We start from the raw sequence: 20,708 nt of genomic DNA on the forward strand, positions 1-20,708 counted from the left end.
GAAAAAGAAAGAGGGCGAGGGAATCAAATTGGCTCCAAGCCAAAGGCCAGGCGGAACAACTCTGTCTTACAGGCCCTGCGGAAAGAAATCAGATCCTGCAGGGCCCTGGTCTCATGAGGCAGAGCGTTCCACCAGGCCGGAGCCAGTGTTGAAAAGGCCCTGGCTCTGGTTGAGGCTAATCTGACTTCCTTAGGGCCCGGGACCTCTAGGGTGTTGCTATTTATGGACCTTGAGGCTCTCCGTGGGGCATACCGGGAAAGGCAGTCCCGTAGGTACGAGGGTCCTAGGCCGTGAAGGGCTTTAAAGGTCAAAACCAGCACCTTAAATCTGACCCTGTACTCCACCGAGAGTCAGTGGAGCTGGAAAAGCACTGGGTGAATATGCTCCCATGGCAGAGACCCCGTGAGGAGCCTCGCTGCAGCATTCTGCACCCGCTGGAGTTTCTGGGACAGCTTCAAGGGCAGCCCCACATAGAGCGAATTACAGTAGTCAAGCCTGCAGGTGACCGTCGCATGTGGCCAGGTCGGGGTGGGAAAGGTAAGGGACCATAGTCTTTTGAGCAGGGGAACCTCATGCTAAATTGCATCTTCTGACCTGCTTGCTCATAAATGGAGAAGGGATAATATGGGCTGGATGTAGAGTTTCAACAAGAGACGTTCTGCTCCTGAGATGCTCTCTCTAGAAGAAAATGTCAACCGATTCCTTGTGCACCTTGAAAAGCTTCTCTGCAGGGTTGGAAGAGTAAGGGAGACAGCATGAATGACTGCAGTGGAAAGGAGGATTTGATGAAAGTCACCTGCCTTTCTCATGGACTCCTGTCCCTTCTGTCTGTGAAAGGGAACTCTGGGAACAATCCTTTGAGCTAAGGATGACTTCAAGCAAACTCTCTGAAACTGGCCAAACTTGCATGAGCAGTGGGGACTGTACCTCTGATCTAATATGCTGAGTCTGTTATTCCTAATTCAGTGGGAAATGCTTCTAGTTCAGATTCTTGAATGAGTGTGAAATCAGAGCATTCCTTGTTAAGTTGTGGGTGAACATATCAGACGACACAGCGATTCTTACAGCTCTTGCTTATTCACAGGCCAGGACAGAACTGAACTGAAGGGTTCAGTCAGCCTGCTTATATAGAGCTCCAGTACAATGTAACTGTAACAATTTTCTAAAACTGTCCAATCACTGAACGTCACTTTCGATCCCTTATTTGCATAACTATCTACAGTATCCCCCTGCTGGCCCAGGGTGAGAACTTCAGTACATAAGATTCCTCTTAATATCAAAGCCACCACCAATTTTACAAAGCCATTTCATATTCATTGTCTCTCAAGATATAAAACCTTGGAGGGCTTTGTATGTTGCGATGAATGACGTTACCCAACACTAAATCAAAATATTCTGGAATATTCTTTTTCCCCTCCTTTACTCGGGCTGTAACAGCTGTGTTGGGGGTGCAGTTTGGATTGAAATAAGTGTAGGGCAAAAGGTTTAAGTGCCCTGTCTCCTCGGTGCCGCTGCTGCAATCCAATTTGGCGCCCATCCCCACAGCGCAGTTGCTTTTAACTAAAAATAAGATCCAATTATGGCTCTGTCCTGTAATGTGCACTTTGGCCCCTAAGCACAGATCAGAGGCGGAAATGAGAAACGTAAGTGTGTCTTGTTGCTGTGGGGTTGGGAAGACCTTTCTGATGGGGTGAGTTTTAATTATCTTAGATGAGGATAGTACTGAAATGAAATGTATTTGCTATTTTTGCTCCCTGGGTGACTTAAAAGACGAGGAGACTTTTGAGTCTGGTAAGTATACTTCTTTTGGCAATTTGGGTTGCTGACTATACTTTTGCTAATGATAATAAGCATGTGGTGGAGGTGATCAGTTTCATTTTAAAAGTGTACTGTCGGATCCATTTGTGCATTTGGAAAGCCGTTTGCTGTCTCAGGCTTTTCTGGGCCAGATCTGGAGATTTTAATCACCGAAATGAAAACACATTTGAGACCAACTGAGTTATCCTCTCCGCGTTCGTTCAGTTTTGAATGACTGCCATACATACGGTGAAAACTGCCAAACCGTGCACGTGTTATGAGAGGACAGCTGGAAGATAATGAGATTACATTATATAAGTGTGATTGAAGAGCTAATCTACTTCATGGCCTCCTTATTACTCCTGATGATGGAGAAGGATCCCTTTTGACACTTGGATACTAGGATGAATTTGCACATTATATACAAAAGTAGGGCAGGTTTATGTGAAGCTTATCTGTCTGTAAACTGAGCAGATCGGGCTTAAAACAACTGAGAACACCCAGCAGTGAGATCATGCTTCCTTAACAAGCAAATCTTGAGCGGTGTTTGGTTTTTTTACATGGTTCAGATTGTTAGAACAAACCAGAAGGCATGCTTGTAGTTTTCCAGTGCATCTGCAGTGACTTCAATACACTGCAATCCACAAAGCTGTGTGGAGACCATAACTGATAAAGCTGGGAGACTGATTTTCATAAGTTTTAAGGCAACTTGTGGAAATAACTCTGTACACACAATACCTTAAAAGCACATTCTTTCCCTCAATTCTGGGCACTGTAGTTTGTTAAGGCTTGCTGAGAATTGCAATTTTGTGAGGGGTAAACTACAGTACGGGACGCAGGTGGTGCTGTGGGTTAAACCACAGAGCCTAGGACCTGCCGATCAGAAGGTCGGCGGTTCGAATCCCCGCGACGGGGTGAGCTCCCATTGTTCGGTCCCTGCTCCTGCCAACCTAGCAGTTCGAAAGCACGTCAAAGTGCAAGTAGATCAATAGGTACCACTCTGGCGGGAAGGTAAACGGCGTTTCCGTGCGCTGCTCTGGTTCGCCAAAAGCACCTTAGTCATGCTGGCCACATGGCCCAGAAGCTGTCTGCGGACAAACGCTGGCTCCCTCGGCCTATAGAGCGAGATGAGCGCGCTACCCCAGAGTCGGTCACGACTGGACCTAATGGTCAGGGGTCCCTTTACCCTTTACCTTTAAACTACAGTACCCAGAATTCTTTGAGGGGGGAAACGTGTTTCAAATATGCTTTAAAGCTTTGGCATGTCCATAGCCTAAGAGGTGAAGGACGCTTCCAGACAAACCTGTTCCCTGAGCATTCATCCTGATTTATTTGTGGGGAGGTTAGATGATGTTACATCAACCATCTTTCTCTCCATTCTCCATCACTTTCCTTACTGCAAAAAGTAAGGAAGCGAGTTTATCGTGCAAGACCTCTCGGCCAACAGCAATCGCAAAACCTGAACTGGTATGAGATTCAATCCCACCTCAAAATAGCACCCAAATTTTAGAAGTCATAGATATTTTTCAAAATGGTGAGATGTGATTTGAGACAGAGGACATCTGTTAAGAAGCATTGATAAGTGGCCTATGAAGAGCTGGGATGTGAAGTCTTCACACTGAGGGGGATCTGAAGCAGGTTGCAAAGTCTGTAGTCCCTGGAAAAAGATGGTGGATGTGTATGGTTGCTAGATATTTTGAAAGTACTAGTAAGAAATGCTTGCTTTCGTACAAAGTAGCTGTAGTCATACTTGAATTATCTACATGTTCCGCTATACTGCTTTGGATGTGAATTTCACAGACCTGATTTTTTAATATGCCCTCCTGTTTTTATTTTTTTTATGCAACAATGGCAGAGGAGCTTAAGGAAGGTAACTTTGAATTCCCCCCCCCTTTCCCTCCAGATCCCCCAAAGTAGATTGTTGGTCATTTCTTTATGGCTTAGAGATGTCAGAGACTTATATATTGAATTGCCTCCTTCTAGTCATGTCAGGTATATATGCAGATGGACCCAAGCAGGAACATGGATGCACACTTAGCAAATGTATGTTTACCACATGATAACACATTTGTATGAACTAAGCACTAACCAACCCTTATGTAAGTTGAGGTTCTACACAACCTCTTTGGAAATATGAGGAAAGTTTTTGTGCTGCATATGTGTGTGTGTGTTTTGACTATTTGGTTAGCATGTTAGGATGGTGGACAAATATATTAGCTGCTTATTTTTGCACCTGAGTGCTTCCGTGGCATATTTAATGTGTGGTCAGAAAATAAATACAGCGTTCAGCCAGTTTTTAACACGTAAAAAATGGTTCCATATTTCTTTCTTACTTACTTGGAAGGATATTTCAGGGCAACTTACGCAGCCTGAGTCCTTAGAAAAAGAAGATGTCATTATTAATAGATAGTTTTATTATTGCTCAGCAGGGCAATATTCACCAGCAGGTCCCAGGGCACTGACCACCATTTACAATTTTAAATAGTAGTTTTAATTAACTGTTTTTACTAATAATTTTATTGCTTTGTTCTTTTTATAACACTGCTTTGAGGGGTTTTGATTTTATGCAATAAAATATATAATTAAAGTTCAGAATGAAAAACAGCACAAACTGCGGTCAGGGGAATAGGGTGGGTATTGAAAACACACGCATCTCAGGTGTCATATTGAAGATGACTGGTGCCTTCTGTTAAAAAAAAAGAAAGAGGTTTGTTTAAAAATATATTTATTTTAGCTAGTTAAATATTGCTTTGGTATTGTGATTTCTAAGCAGTGAGCAAAAAAAACAAAACAATAAAAATTGATCATAAAACTGAGCAATATCGATCAAGAGTAGGCAGTCTCAAAACAGAATCAGAAGCCACATGGCTTCTGTAGCCACATTCAGCTGCCATTATTTGGCCACTGGGCCCACACCTAGGCTGGGCAAGCCAATTTCATAACAATTCTCCACCCTTGTGTGCTTTCTTTTACTTAGGCCAACCTAACTGACAATTTGGAAAGCACTTTTTAAAATTTACCATCAACTAGCAAGCGAAGCGGGACGCGGGTGGCGCTGTGGGTTAAACCACAGAGCCTAGGAATTGCCGATCAGAAGGTCAGCGGTTCGAATCCCCGCGACGGGGTGAGCTCCCGTTGCTCGGTCCCTGCTCATGCCAACCTAGCAGTTCGAAAGCACAAAGTGCAAGTAGATAAATAGGTACTGCTCCGGCGGGAAGGTGAACGGCGTTTCCGTGTGCTGCTCTGGTTTGCCAGAAGCGGCTTAGTCATGCTGGCCATATGACCCGGAAGCTGTACGCCGGCTCCCTCGGCCAATAAAGCGAGATGAGCGCCACAACCCCAGAGTCGGCCACGACTGGACCTAATGGTCAGGGGTCCCTTTACCTTTACCTAGCAAGCGAAGCGGGACTCAGGTGGCACTGTAGGTTAAACCACAGAGCCTAGGACTTGCCGATCAGAAGGTCAGCGGTTCGGATCCCTGCAACGGGGTGAGCTCCCGTTGCTTGGTCCCTGCTCCTGCCAACCTAGCAGTTCGAAAACACGTCAAAGTGCAAGTCGATAAATAGGTACCACTCCGGCGGGAAGGTAAATGGCGTTTCTGTGCGCTGCTCTGGTTTGCCAGAAGCGGCTTAGTCATGCTAGCCACATGACCCGGAAGCTGTAAAGTGAGATGAGCGCTGCAACCCCAGAGTCGGTCACAACTGGACCTAATGGTCAGGGGTCCCTTTACCTTTTACTAGCAAGCGAAGCACAAATCGAGAGAGGGCTATTTCTTAAAACTGACGCGAGAGAGCAACTTAGGCATATAAGAAACAAGAGCTTAAAATGTGCTGTTGTGAAGGGCTGCTGCCGTTGCATTGTCGTTTTTAAAGTATAGCTTTGTTGATGGTGTTTTGGGTATAGTAAATCTCTTACATCTTTTTGGTGGCACCCTTAGGCATTAAAACAATACTAGCTGCATCTTTTGTATGAAAAAACTGGTAAAATCCTGAAGTTTGATAATCAGTCTGGCTTTTCATTATTTGTCTGACTTAAAAAAAATGTTGCTTTTTTCACATTGCAGAAGAGGAAGAATTCAGTGGATCTGGCAAGAGGGTCTTCATTAGTACGTAGTTGTATTGAGAGAGTGGAGAATTGCTGTGTGCTGTTGCTTCCTGTGAAAGTAGTTCCTTGTCGTTGTGTTTGAGGTGCATTCAGCTTGTGCTTTCTCCCTGAATGTTCCTTTACTTCCTCCCTCTTTGCTGCTAGGGAGATGATCATTTCAATTTTAGTGAAATCCCTAATATCCCTAGAGAGCCAGCGTGGTGTAGTGGTGAAGAGCGGTGGACTCGTAACCTGGTGAACTGGGTTCGCTTCCCCGCTCCTCCACATGCAGCTGCTGGGTGACCTTGGGCCAGTCACACTTCTCTGAAGTGTCTCAGCCCCACTCACCTCACAGAGAGTTTGTTGTGGGGGAGGAAGGGAAAGGAGAATGTTAGCCACTTTGAGACACCTTAAGGGGAGTGAAAGGCGGGATATCAAGTCCAAACTCTTCTAATATTATCCTGACCATTAAGCTTGAAGTAAGATCTGAAGCCAGTTAATCCAAATCCATGGCTTCATTTTAAGCCTCTAACCAGCCACTCTTCTGTACAGTTCTGTTTTGTAGTTCTAGTAGTAGTAGTAGTAGTAGTAGTAGTAGTAGTAGTAATTTTATTATTTCTACCCCATCCATCTGGCTGGGTTTCCCCAGCCACTCTGGGCAGCTTCCAACGAAAGATTAAAAATACATTAAAACATCAGTCATTAAAAACTTCCCTAAACAGGGCTGCCTTCACATGTCTTCTAAATGTCAGATACTTGTTTATTTCCTTGACATCTGATGGGAGGGCGTTCCACAGGGCGGGCGCCACTACCGAGAAGGCCCTCTGCCTGGTTCCCTGTAGCTTTGCTTCTCGCAATGAGGGAACCGCCAGAAGGCCCTCGGCGCTGGACCTCAGCGTCCGGGCAGAACGATGGGGGTGGAGACGCTCCTTCAGGTATACTGAAGGTATTCTTCCCTGCTAAGCCACCTCTCCAATAGGTTTATAGCTCTCGTGGTTCCCTCTGCCTGATAAAAACAGACAAATTTCCACCAACTTCAGAGACTCCAAATTGCTTAGCTTTTATTATGGGCTAATCAGAAAGACCGACTAAACCATCCTGAGAATTGCATTAAATGTTGACATACCTGCCAGCTGACTGTCTCGCCAGAGTGGTGCATGCTCTAGTTATCTCTCGCTTGGACTACTGCAATGCGCTCAACGTGGGGCTACCTTTGAAGGTGACCCGGAAAATACAACTAATCCAGAATCTGGCAGCTAGACTGGTGACTGGGAGCGGCCGCCAAGACCATACATTGGCTTCAAAGACCTACATTGGCTTGCAGTACATTTCTGAGCACAATTCAAAGTGTTGGTGTTGACCTTTAAAGCCCTAAACGGTCTCGGCCCAGTATACCTGAAGGAACGTCTCCACCCCCATCGTTCTGCCCGGACGCTGAGGTTCCCTCATTGCGAGAAGCAAAGCTACAGGGAACCAGGCAGAGGGCCTTCTCGGTAGTGGCACCCCCCCTGTGGAACGCCCTCCCACCAGATGTCAAGGAAATAAACAACTACCTGACCATCAGAAGACATCTTAAGGCAGCCCTGTTCAGGGAAGTTTTTAATGTGTGACATTTTAGTGTATTTTTGGTCTCTGTGGAAGCCACCCAGCGTGGCTGGGGAAACCCAGCCAGATGGGCGGGGTACAAATAATAAATTATTATTATTATTATTATAGCTACAGTTGGAAGTGGTGCACAATTTTTACCACCTCAGTGAGAACTAGATCCATGGATATTGGCCATCAGATCTAAGAACCCGTGCCTTCGGGGAGAGCATAGCTCTGAATATCAGAAGTTGCAGGTCAGAGATGAAATTTTTTTAGCCCTCCCGATGTGGTTGGGACTCCATCTCTTCCCCACCCCAGCCAGCATGGCCAAATGGTCAGGAATGATGAGAGCCCAACATCATCTGGAAACCCACTGGCTCCTCACCCCTTCTGCAGACAAAATAGGGACTAAGCATCACTTCCATGGCCAGCTCGTTAACTGTTCAGAGGCCTTTGGCTAGCTGCTCTTGGAATGGAGTAGCCATTGAGATGGACCACAGTCAATTCCAGAAAATGTTATTTTCACAGAAACTGCCATCAGCTTCCAAGGCTCACCAAACGGCATGCAGGGAATTTAAATTCAAATATTTAAATTTTAAAATATTTCTATACAGTGGTACCTCTAGTTACGGACTTGATCCTTTCTGGGGTGCCGTTCTCACACCGAAAAGTCCGTAACTAGAGCGCCGCTTCTGCGCACGCGCACAGCACGATAGAGCGCTTCTGCGCATGTGCAAAGCACGCAGAACGCTTCTGCGCACACACACGTGGTGAAACCCGGAAGTATACACTTCCAGGTTTGCCATGTTCGCAAGCCAAAAAGACACAGCATGAACCTCATGCAACACGAGGTATGACTGTATTTAAGTACAGTCATACCTCAGGTTGAAGTAGCTTCCGGATGAGTATTTTCGGTTTGTGCTCCGCGGCGACCCGGAAGTAACGGAGTGTGTTACTTCCGGGTTTTGCCTCTCGCGCATGTGCAGACGCTCAAAATGACGTCACGCGCATGTGCGGCAGCGGCAAATTGCGACCCGTGCATGCGGGTTGCATTCGCTTCAGGATGTGAACGGGGCTCTGGAACGGATCCCGTTCGCATCCAGAGGTACCACTGTATTTAAATAGGGAGATTGTCACAAGCGATCTTCAAATATCTAAAAATTGAAGATGGAGCAAGCTAGTTTTCTTCTGCTCTGGAGGGTAGGACTCAAACCAGTGGATGCTTTAGCCGAGATCCCTGCCTTGCAGGGGGACGGACGAGATTACTCTTGTGGGGGGGGGAGGGGGAGTCTCTTCCAACTCTACAATTCTATGAGTTGTAGAAATGTGGGGAGAGAGCAACTCTGTCTTGGACTTGAGAGGCCAAACACAATAATGGTCTATCAGTCTGCTAGGATGGGGAGTTTCAGGTTGTGATGTGATGGGGTGGGGGGCCATCTGAGGCGCCAGAAATATTGCAGGCTGGCTCTGCTAATGGATCAAGTGTGCCCATCACATTGCTTCCATGACCAGTGCTCCATTCTCCATTCTCAGCCGGTTTCCGGAGAAGTATGCGTCTGTGCCGCAGGAAATGCCGTAACAGCCACCTGCCATGCTACACCCGGTGCCCCAGTGGCTGCTACAGTGCCGCAGCAGCACCTTATGAAGAAGTGGTGAGGTACCAGAGGCACCCTGGCGACCGAAACAGATTAATTGTGCTAGTAGGTGAGTTGCAATAAGTTGCCTACAACTTACCTAGTTACTGTTAGGATTGCCCTACTCTCGTGTAGGACCCTGGTAGAGACAGATGCCCGACTGGCATGTTCTCTCCCACCTGGTCAGTCGGGAGCTTCAAAATCTTTCTTCTGCCTGAACATCACAGCTACTGATACCAAAAGGCATTGGCACACTTAGGGATCCACAGAGTATTCACAGTTTCCGTAACAGAACTCAGCATTTTGGCTAATCAACGTTTATTTACATATAATACACTCGGAGCATTCTGACTTAGCTCCTTCCTCTTTCTCATCAGGCAGCAAAGAGAGAAAGAAAGAAAGGACAATAGTCCCACTTCACGGAACACAGTAATACCAAACATCCTGTCTCCGTCACTTCCCACACTGTGGAATGAAAACATACACCGTCGTGTGATAGACAACAATCTCATGACTGCAGACACAGTCCCCCGTTTCCAACATCCTCCCCCGTTTCATGAACTGTGTTGTAGTCATCAGTGTAACTGCAACAACCATACAGATGTCATACACACAGTATACCCCTGTATCACCCGTTCCACTCTTGGAACTACCTGCAACTGGATTGGCCTTGGGCCTTTACCATCTTGCACATCTGACTAGTCTTGGTATCATAGCTCTCCTGACTATCAAGAAGTTTCACCCCTGGCTTTGTTGGGACCTCGAACCCTAGCCTCGTTCCTCTCTGAGGAATTGGTGTTGACACACACACAGCCTTTGGACGTGGTTCAGCTTCCTTCTCCAAGGAAACAGTGTCTACCCTTACAGCCTTTGGGCGTGGTTTCCCGTCCTTCAAGGACAAACCCTGAACCCCTTTCAAGACTTCGAGTTCCAAGATCTGTGTCGAGCCACTAAAGGTAAAGGGACCCCTGACCGTTAGGTCCAGTCGTGGCTGACTCTGGGGTTGCGGTGCTCATCTCGCTTTATTGGCCGAGGGAGCCGGCGTGCAGCTTCCAGGTCATGTGGCCAGCATGACTAAATCACTTCTGGTGAACCAGAGCAGCGCATGGAGACGCCGTTTACCTTCCCGTCGGAGCGGTACCTATTAAACTACTTGCACTTTGACGTGCTTTCGAACTGCTAGGTTGGCAGGAGCTGGGACTGAGCAACGGGAGCTCACCCCGTCACGGGGATTCGAACCGCCGACCTTCCGATCGGCAAGTCCTAGGCTCTGTGATTTAACCCACAGTGCCACCCACGTCCCTGTCGAGCCACTAGCCACAGCTAAATCTGCAACAGCTGTGTTAGCAAACTCCTGCGCATACCTGGTGGTAGCTGCCTCAGATCTGCACATCAGGCGCACGCCCTTCACTGTATCAGGCATAACTTGCAGTACAGGCATACCTTGCAGATATCATGAGTTCAGTTCCAGACCACTGCAATGAAACAAATATTGCAATAAAGCAAGTCACTTTTTCCCAGTGCATGTAAAATTTATGTTTACACTAAACTGTAAGGGACGCAGGTGGCGCTGTGGGTTAAACGCTGTGGAGACGCTCCTTCAGATATACTGGACCGAGGCCGTTTAGGGCTTTAAAGGTCAGCACCAACACTTTGAATTGTGCTCGGAAACGTACTGGGAGCCAATGTAGGTCTTTCAAGACCGGAGTTATATGGTCTTGGCGGCCGCTCCCAGTCACCAGTCTAGCTGCCGCATTCTGGATTAGTTATAGTTTCCGGGTCACCTTCAAAGGTAGCCCCACATAGAGCGCATTGCAGTAGTCCAAGCAGGAGATAACCAGAGCATGCACTACTCTGGCGAGACAGTCTGCAGGCAGATAGGGTCTCAGCCTACGTACCAGATGGAGCTGGTAAACAGCTGCCCTGGATACAGATTTGACCTGTGCCCCCATGGACAGCTGTGCGTCCAAAATGACCGGTGTTATGTGGTCCCGGCGGTACACCTGTAATTCTTGCATTGGCATCTTTTCAGAAAAGCAGGCGCTCACTACCACCTCTACAAAGAAACCTGTTTTTCTAGTCCTTATCTCACTTTGAGGAATTGTGATGAGCATTACTGGTCATGTGAAACTACTCTTCTTCTGTTACAGATAGGGTGCATTGTACTGGGGACATGATGCATTCATTTGGCACTTACCTGTTTCCTTTCTTGAAACAGGTCCTTCAGGTGTGGGAGTGAATGAGCTACGGCGGCGGCTTATTGGTATAAACCCTCATCACTTTCAAAGTGCCGTGCCACGTACGTGACATTTTTCATGTATCCTTAATTCTAGCAGTAGGAGGAGAGGGAAAGCTTTGCCAAAAGGTTTCATCCAAGTACACTGGTACCTTGGTTCTCAAACTTAATCGTTCCGGAAGCCTGTTCCAAAACCAAAGCGTTCCAAAACCAAGGCTCGCTTTCCCATAGAAAGTCATGCAAAATGGATTAATCCGTTCCAGACTTTTAAAAACAACCCTTAAAACAGCAATTTGACATGAATTTTAATATATAATGAGACCACTGATCCATAAAATGAAAGCAGTTCTCAATTTACTGTACTATAAAATAAATAAAACAGTATTGTAGATGATAAAAATAAAAATTTAAGAATTTTCTTACCCGCACTGATGATAGTCATTGTTTGGATGGGGGACTTTTATCCATTTCCGCAGTCACACAAACCGTCAGTCAATCAATCAGTAGCTGAACTGGGATCCACACAGTCACAAAAACAAATTACCTGAAAAAGCCTCAAAACAAAAAACGCAAAATAAATAGCAAAAAACAAAAGTACCAAATATAAGCTCCAAATATCACCTCAGAACACTGCAATCGGAAACGGAAGGCTTGAATTACAATGGAGAGGGGGCGCAAATTAGCAGCGCAACAGGAAAAACGAGGACTCAAAACAGAGCACGTTCAGCTTCCGAAAATAAAGTTCAAAAACGCCTACTTCCAGTTTTGCAGCATTTGGGTTCCAAGTTGTTTGTGAACTAAGCTGTTCGAAAACCGAGGTACCACTGTAATTATTTATCGGGGAATCAACAGGTTTATAATAGCGCTGCCATTTTTTTCCTTTTTAAACAGACACAACTCGTGCTCAAAAGAGCTATGAAGAGAATGGCCGAGAGTACCACTATGTGTTGAAGGAAACCTTTGAAAATATGGTGTACGGTCACAGGTAATCCTTAGATTTACATTTCTTTGAGGCGGACGCATAGCTTCATTTCCAGTCCGTGCATTTCCAATAGCTTCCTGCTGATATCCTCTGACTTTTTATAGCACAAATGTTCCAGAGGGATGGGTGGGGGCAAGTTGTCCCCCTATTGTCGTGCTACAGTGCAAAAGTTCCCCTCCAGGCAGCCGCAGTGCAGCAATACTAGAGAAGCGATGCAGAACAACTAAATAATAATAATAATAATAATAATAATAATAATAATAATAATAATAATTTTTATTTATACCCCGCCCTCCCCAGCCAAGGCCGGGCTCAGGGCAGCTAACAAGCAATAATAAAAACAAGTTGAATGAATACCACTTAAAAACAAGATTAAAATACAACCTTAAAATATTGAAACATTAAAATATTAAAATGCAGCCTCATCACAGGAGGAGAAAGGAAAAAGAAAGAGAGGGAGGGAATCAAATTGGCTCCAAGCCAAAGGCCAGGCGGAACAACTCTGTCTTACAGGTCCTGCGGAAAGAAATCAGATCCTGCAGGGCCCTGGTCTCATGAGGCAGAGCGTTCCACCAGGCCGGAGCCAGTGTTGAAAAGGCCCTGTCTCTGATTGAGGCTAATTTAACTTCCTTAGGGCTTGGACCTCTAGGGTGTTGCTATTTATGGACCTTGAGGCTCTCCGTGGGGCATACCGGGAGAGGCGGTCCCATAGGTACGAGGGTCCTAGGCGGTGAAGGGCTTTAAAGGTCAAAACCAGCACCTTAAATCTGACCCTGTACTCCACCGGGAGCCAGTGCAGCTGGAAAAGCACTGGGTGAATATGCTCCCATGGCAGAGACCCTGTGAGGAGCCTCGCTGCAGCATTCTGCACCCGCTGGAGTTTCTGGGACAGAATGACATGAGAATGTGACGCCGCCAGTGCACTATTGCGGCATCGGTGACATGTTTCAGAATACAGCCGCAAAAAGCAAAATACAAGTTCTGGTGGGACCCCGGAAGGAAATGTTTTTGCTACCCACCCCAACACATTTTGTTCACCTGAAGCACAGGGTGTGAAGGTTTTAAATACCTTTTGCTTGAATCAGGCCCCTCTCACCTTGCCCGTCTCCTCCTCGCTTGTTGATCACATTTGCAGAATGATGGAGTATGGAGAGTACAAGGGGAATCTCTACGGCACGAGCATTGATGCCGTACGTGCTGTGCTTGATGAAGGGAAGATCTGTATAGTAGACTTGGAGCCTCAGGTGAGTCATGGAGAAAATAATGTTACCGCCTACAGGTCATGTGCAAAGCTCTTTGGTTCCGTATTTGGATGCTAGGGAGAATCTGAAATGAAATTTGAAACAAAGGCGGTCTGGAGCACAAATAAAATACAAATATGACAAGGCTAGGGGTGAATAATATCCATGTATATAATATATATAATGTTAGGGCCGCGGGTGGCACTGTGGGTTAAACCACAGAGCCTAGGACTTGCCGATCAGAAGGTCGGCGGTTCGAATCCCTGCGACGGGGTGAGCTCCCGTTGCTCGGTCCCAGCTCCTGCCCACCTAGCAGTTTGAAAGCACATCAACGTGGAAGTAGATAAATAGGTACCGCTCCGGTGGGAAGGTAAACAGCGTTTCCGTGCGCTGCTCTGGTTCACCAGAAGCGGCTTAGTCATGCTGGCCACATGTACGCTGGCTCCCTTGGCCAATAAAGTGAGATGAGCACCACAACCCAGAGTCGGCCACAACTGGACCTAATGGTCTGGGGTCCCTTTACCTTATATAAGTCGGTACCTGGAAAAACTGTCTGCGGACAAATGTCGCCTTCCTCGGCCAGTAAAGCGAGATGAGCGCCGCAACCTGGACTTAACAGTCAGGGGTCCCTTTACCTTTACCTTTTTTAAAATCATGATTTAATTCTGTTTGAAAATTAATATGGCATTGCTACCGAAGGGTGCCTGTACTATGAATGGTCAGTAATACTATTTTTTTGTCGCTGGCGTTCTTTAATGACTTTAAACTGCAGAAAGGATAGATCCAGTCCTGTTGAAGTCAGTGCAAATGCATATTTGAATTGTAGCCTCTGTCTTTTAAATATACAGTTATTTTTAATCAGAGTAAAAATTGAAAAAGACAAATGTATTTATCTTGTCTGAATGCAACGCATCAAGTTGAAATGGCCGTGGGCTTTTTTGTATTGTATTTTTCTCTTTCAGAGTATTCCACTGGCTCGTACTCATGAACTAAAGCCCTACATTATATTTATTAAGCCATCAAGCTTGAGCTGTATGAAGCAGTCCCGGAAAAATGCACGGATGATCACAGACTACTATGTGAATATGAAATTTAAGGTGAGAGGAGGGGAGGAGAGAGGTGGGGATGGATTGATGTGATATGGTGTGAAACCCAACCACCTCCTTGATATGCCTTTGTATGTAAAATATCTTCAAATCCATGCTGCGAGGAAGATAATCATTTCAATTTTATAGATGATATTGGGGGGGGGGACGACGACGACTCTGAAATAGTGAAATCCCTAAAATTATCCTGACAGTTAAGCTTGAAGTAAGATCTGAAGTCAGTTAATCCAAGTCCACTGCTTCATGTACTGGTACTCTTTAACTTTTTTAAAGCCTCATATTTATCACATAACATGTTTTTTAAAAACCAGTGTATACCGCTTTGGGTCAACATTGTGGGAGCAAAAAAAAATTCTAACATTTAGAGGTTGATTGTGTTTTGAATATTTTGTTGGGAGCCACCCAGAGTAGCTGAGGAAGCCCAGTCAGATGGGAGGAGGAGGAGGAGGAGGAGGAGAAGGAGGAGGAGAAGAAGAAGAAGAATTATTATTTATTGGGCCTCTTTAAATTTAAATATGGTTCTGCCTCCTCCTTTGTCGCCTACCCAGCATGAGAACCTTGTTTTCTGTGTCTCCCTTCTCCAATATTCAGCTCTTCCATTTCTTTTCTTGAGTCCAGTTCAAACACAAAAACAAAGGAGGGATAATGTTTAGGATGGAGTCCCAATGGCTTACAACCTAGCGGCACCTGTATGGAGGTGCCATTTGTGAAAGCCAGCTCCACAATTTCACTCAGCAATTCTGGTTTGTGTGATTTGCAGGTCTTCAGACTGGGTTTCCACAACCACACTAATCACGGCAGCCAAGTAGACAGCCCCATGTGGAGGTGCTATAAACTGTGTATTAGCACAAATGCTTATTCTGTATTACTAGACTCAAGAAGAACACAACTATCAAAATGGGCATTAGATTAGCACTCTGTTCAGCTGATACAGTGGTACCTCAGGTTAAGTACTTAATTCGTTCCAGAGGTCCGTTCTTAACCTGAAACTGTTCTTAACCTGAAGCACACTTTAGCTAATGGGGCCTCCTGCTGCAGCTGTGCCGCTGGAGCCCGATTTCTGTTCTTATCCTGAAGCAAAGTTCTTAACCTGAAGCACTTTCTGGGTTAACGGAGTGTGTAACCTGAAGCGTATGTACCGTATTTTTCGCCCCATAGGACGCACCGCCCTATAGGACGCACCTAGTTTTTTGGGGGGGGGAAATAAAGGGGAAAAAATTATTTCCCCCCCAGGCACGGGGCTGGCGCGGGGGAAGCCCGAGCTTCCCCCGACCCCAGCCCCCAGAAGAGCCTGCTATCCGCAAGCCTAGGAAGCCGCGCCGGTCTCCCCAGGCTTGCGGACAGCTGTGTGAAGCCCGGGCACGCTGAGGCTTCATAATGCAGGCAGCTCTGCGCAACCCTCCGGAGGCCGGCACGGCTTGGCGCCGGGCTCCAGAGGGATGTGCAGAGCTGCACGGAGCCCGGGAGGGCAGGCAGCTCTCTGCGACCCTCCGGAGGCCGGCACGGCTTGGCGCCGGGCTCCGGAGGGATGTGAGGAGCTGCACGGAGCCCGGGAGGGCAGGCAGCTCTCTGCGACCCTCCGGAGGCCGGCACAGCTTGGCGCTGGGCTCCGGTGGGATGTGAGGAGCTGCACGGAGCTCGGGAGGGCAGGCAGCTGTCCGCGACCCTCCGGAGGCCGGCGCGGCTTGGCGCTGGGTTCTGGAGGGATGTGCAGAGCTGCACAGAGCCTGGGAGGGCAGGCAGCTCTGCGTGACCCTCCGGAGGCCAGCGCGGCTTGGTGCCGGGCTCCGGAGGGTTGCGCAGAGCTGCGCGGACCCCGGAAGGGCAGGCAGCTCTGCGCGACCCTCCGGAGGCCGGCGTGGCTTGGCGCCGGGCTCCGGAGGGTTATGCAGAGCTTCCTGAAGCCTGTATTCGCCCCATAGGACGCACCCACATTTCCCCTTCATTTTTGGAGGGGAAAAAGTGCGTCCTATAGGGCGAAAAATACGGTAACCTGAAGCGTATGTAACTTGAAGTACCACTGTATTGAAAAGCAGAATGGAAGTTGTAGTTCATGAACGATTTTGAAGTACAATCGGTCTCTTATCTCTTTATGGATACATGTTGAAGGTTTATGGATTTTATTTACACCAAGTTACAATTTTTACACAGGTACAGTGTACACTGATCTGCCCTATAAACACCGTGCAGTTTTCTAACTGACGTCTTACCTTGAGAAATGTTAAGTGTAGTCACCCCGTTGGTCTTGAAATAAGCCATTATTCGCCATGTCTATAAGTTCTGCCTTGAGCTTCTTGTTGCTTTGCTCTCTATAGGAAGAAGATCTGCAGGAGATGGAAGAGTCAGCTAAGAAAATGGAAGCCCAGTTTGGTCAGTTCTTTGATCACGTGATTGTGAACGACAATTTGCAGGAGGCTTGCATGCAGCTACTGTCTGCTGTGCGCCGAGCGCAAGATGAGCCCCAGTGGGTCCCCGCAACGTGGATATGCTCAGAAAATCAGCCATAATTATCAGAGCTATACAGTTCCACAAAAACGATAGTTCATGTCTCACAGCATTCATAACCATAATGCTGGGATTGCCAGAGAGAATATCTCATTCTGCGCAGGGAATTTTGGAGAGGATTAGGCAAAAAGCTAAATTAATGTTTGGTGTGGCATTCTTAAGCATTGTATGTTCAGTAACATTAATTTTGTACCAAAAAAAATTATATTGTTTTGTTGTAGTGTAAAAATATGGTTAAGAATAATAAAAGAATATATTTTGTTGCATTTATTTGTGTGAGCCAGCTGCATTAATTTAATCATAATGTCTTTTATCTGTGGCATTTTGATTGCTTCCTCTCTCGCTCGCTCTCTCGCATAGTCAAAAAATTCAAGGATCCATCCAACAATTAATTTTCTGGTGATTTTGAGTTGGGGGCAGTCTTTGTTATTGATTTAGGGCAGGGCTGTCTGGCAAGAATTGCAGTCCCTGCTAACGTGACGGTGGAGAACTGTCAGCAGAGTTCTGGCCTCAGTCGGGCATGCCTGAGCTTTTGTGACACCATTTGAATTTTCCTTCAGCAGCTTACCAGTGAGAGCCAGTGTGGTGTAGTGGTTAAGAGCGGTAGACTCGTAATCTGGTGAACCAGGTTCGATTCCCCGCTCCTCCACATGCAGCTGCTGGGTGACCTTGGGCCAGTCACACTTCTCTGAAGTCTCTCAGCATCACTCACCTCACAGAGTGTTTGTTGTGGGGGAGGAAGGGAAAGGAGAGTGTTAGCCGCTTTGAGACTCCTTCGGGTAGTGATAAAGCGGGATATCAAATCCAAACTCTTCTTCTTACCGTATTTTTTGCTGTATAGGACGCACCCGACCATAGGACGCACCTTGTTTTAGAGGGGGAGAACAGGGGGGGGGGAATCTCCCCCTCTCTGCTCAGCGCCCCTTCAGCGAATCGGCAGGAGAAACGGAGCCCTTTCCATTTCTCCTCCCGCTTGGCTGAAGGGGGGCTGCGCAGCTCTCCCTATCTGCTGAAGCCAAGAGAGTCTTGCTCTCCCAGCTTCAGCAAAAGGAACCCGAAGCCTTCAGAGCGCAGCGCGAGTTCCCACTGCGCTCCAAAGGCTTCAGGCGGCTATCCCTGAAATCTGACATTCTGCAATTTACTCCCCTGAGTGGTTTTTCGGAGGAAACAGAAGCCTTTTTATCATCGGAATAATAATTAGCCCTCGACGACTGAACCTGCAGAAAAACCTTTTTTTGAAAAAATCCCTAAGCTGCGCGGTCACAATTTCAGGAAACATCTGACGTTCTGCAATTTACTCAAAAATGGTGCCAAATTCTTGCAAATGCTCCCCTGAGAGGTTTTTCGGTGGAAACAGAAGGTTTTTTTTATAATCGGAAAAAGAATTAGCCCTCGACGACTGAACATGCGTGTAATGCGTATGGGGGTTGCTTGTGCGTAAGTTACCGCTGCTCTGGGTTAGGTTGCCTGGTTAAACCATTTCTCTCTGGACAGCCATTCATTCCGTGGCTCTTCAGTCGCTGGCAGTATCCGTCAGTGGGCGTTTCTTAAACCTTTTCCAACATAAAAGTTGTTTGACGCCCAGTCTCCTCCTACTCTCCCTGCGCGGAAGTCTTCTGCACAGGGAGGGCGTGGGTAGCGGAGGACCTGTGCTCTCCCCGCTGGTGTCCAGTGAAGAGTCCTGGAGCCTGCTCTCTGCTTCCCCCATTGGCCCCCCTCTATCCCTGGTGTTGCGCTGATTTTCTTCCCCAACCGGAGACCTGCCTCTCTCCCTGCTTGGCCCCTCTCCAGCATCACTGTGGAGCCTCGCCTCCTCCTCTAGTTCCGAAGGCAGTTCCCTGACAGAAATGAAATCAGCCCTCGAAGACAAAACCTGTGGGGGAAAAAATTTCTAAGCCACGGGGTCACAATTTCAGCAAAAATCTGAAATTCTCCAATACAATCAAAAATAGTGCCAAATTGTTGCAAATTCTCCCCTGAAAGGTTTGGCGGTGGAAACAGAAGCCTTTTTATCATAGGCAGAGAAATCAGCCCTCGACAACTTAACCTGTGAAAAAAAAAATTCTAAGCCCCGGGGTCACAATTTCAGCAATAATCTGAAATTCTCCAATTCTCTCAAAAATGGTGCCAAACTGTTGCAAATTCTCCCCTGAAAGGTTTGGCGCTGGAAACAGAAGCCTTTTTATCATAGGCCAAGAAATCAGCCCTCGAAGACAAAATCTGTGAGAAAATAATTTTCTAAGCCCTAGGGTCACAATTTCAGCAAAAATCTGAAAGTCTCCAATTCAATCAAAAATAGTGCCAAATTGTTGCAAATTCTCCCCTGAAAGGTTTGGCGGTGGAAACAGAAGCCTTATATCACAGGCCAAAAAATCAGCCCTCGACAACTTAACCTGTGAAAAAAAATTCTATAGGTCACAATTTCAGCAAAAATCTGAAATTCACCAATTCACTCAAAAATAGTGCCAAATTGTTGCAAATTCTCCCCTGAAAGGTTTGGCGCTGGAAACAGAAGCCTTTTTATCATAGGAAATGAAATTAACCCTTGACAACTTAACCTGTGAAAAAAAAAAATTAATCCCCGGGGTCACAATTTCAGCAAAAATTTGAAATTCACCAATTCATTCAAAAATGGTGCCAAGCTGTTGCAAATTCTCCCCTGAAAGGTTTGGCGGTGGATACAGAAGCCTTTTTATCATAGGAAATGAAATCAGCCCTCGACAACTTCACGTGTGAAAAAAAAAATTCTAAGCCCCGGGGTCACAATTTCAGCAAAAATCTGACATTCTCCAATTCTCTCAAAAATGGTGCCAAACTGTTGCAAATTCTCCCCTGAAAGGTTTGGCGGTGGATACAGAAGGCTTTTTATCATAGGAAATGAAATCAGCCCTCAAAGACAAAACCTGTGAGAAAAAAATTTTCTAAGCCCCGGGGTCACAATTTCAGCAAAAATCTGAAATTCTCCAATTCTCTCAAAAATGGTGCCAAACTGTTGCAAATTCTCCCCTGAAAGGTTTGGCGGTGGAAACAGAAGGCTTTTTATCATAGGAAATGAAATCAGCCCTCAAAGACAAAACCTGTGAGAAAAAAATTTTCTAAGCCCCGGGGTCACAATTTCAGCAAAAATCTCAAATTCTCCAATTCTCTCAAAAATGGTGCTAAACTGTTGCAAATTCTCCCCTGAAAGGTTTGGCGGTGGAAACAGAAGGCTTTTTGTCATAGGCCAAGAAATCAGCCCTCGAAGACATAACCTGTGGGGAAAAAAAATTCTAAGCCCTGGGGTCACAATTTCAGCAAAAATCTGAAATTCTCCAATTTACTCAAAAATGGTGCCAAGCTGTTGCAAATTCTCCCCTGAAAGGTTTGGCGGTGGAAACAGCAGCCTTTTTATCATAGGAAATGAAATAAGCCCTCGACAACTTAACCTGTGAAAAAAAAAAAATTCTAAGCCCCGGGGTCACAATTTCAACAAAAATCTGAAATTCTCCAATTCTCTCAAAAATGGTGCCAAGCTGTTGCAAATTCTCGCCTGAAAGG

General features: G+C 46.4%; 1 protein-coding gene across 1 annotated transcript in view; it reads left to right on the forward strand.

The window, feature by feature from the left end:
* The window catches only part of MPP4 (MAGUK p55 scaffold protein 4), a 37,138-nt gene extending 19,697 nt beyond the window's left edge, over positions 1 to 17,441 (forward strand). Inside the window, exons 14-22 of the mRNA XM_053362443.1 lie at positions 1,771 to 1,791; positions 3,653 to 3,667; positions 5,861 to 5,902; positions 9,001 to 9,171; positions 11,320 to 11,400; positions 12,229 to 12,322; positions 13,455 to 13,563; positions 14,523 to 14,657; positions 16,982 to 17,441. Of these exons, the coding sequence (XP_053218418.1) occupies positions 1,771 to 1,791; positions 3,653 to 3,667; positions 5,861 to 5,902; positions 9,001 to 9,171; positions 11,320 to 11,400; positions 12,229 to 12,322; positions 13,455 to 13,563; positions 14,523 to 14,657; positions 16,982 to 17,173 (860 nt within the window). The 3' untranslated portion in view covers positions 17,174 to 17,441. The remainder of the gene's footprint in view (positions 1 to 1,770; positions 1,792 to 3,652; positions 3,668 to 5,860; positions 5,903 to 9,000; positions 9,172 to 11,319; positions 11,401 to 12,228; positions 12,323 to 13,454; positions 13,564 to 14,522; positions 14,658 to 16,981) is intronic.
* The last annotated feature ends 3,267 nt before the right edge of the window (positions 17,442 to 20,708 follow it).

The sequence above is a fragment of the Podarcis raffonei genome, chromosome 1, assembly GCF_027172205.1.
Source record: "Podarcis raffonei isolate rPodRaf1 chromosome 1, rPodRaf1.pri, whole genome shotgun sequence".
Classification (NCBI taxonomy): Eukaryota; Metazoa; Chordata; class Lepidosauria; order Squamata; family Lacertidae; genus Podarcis; species Podarcis raffonei.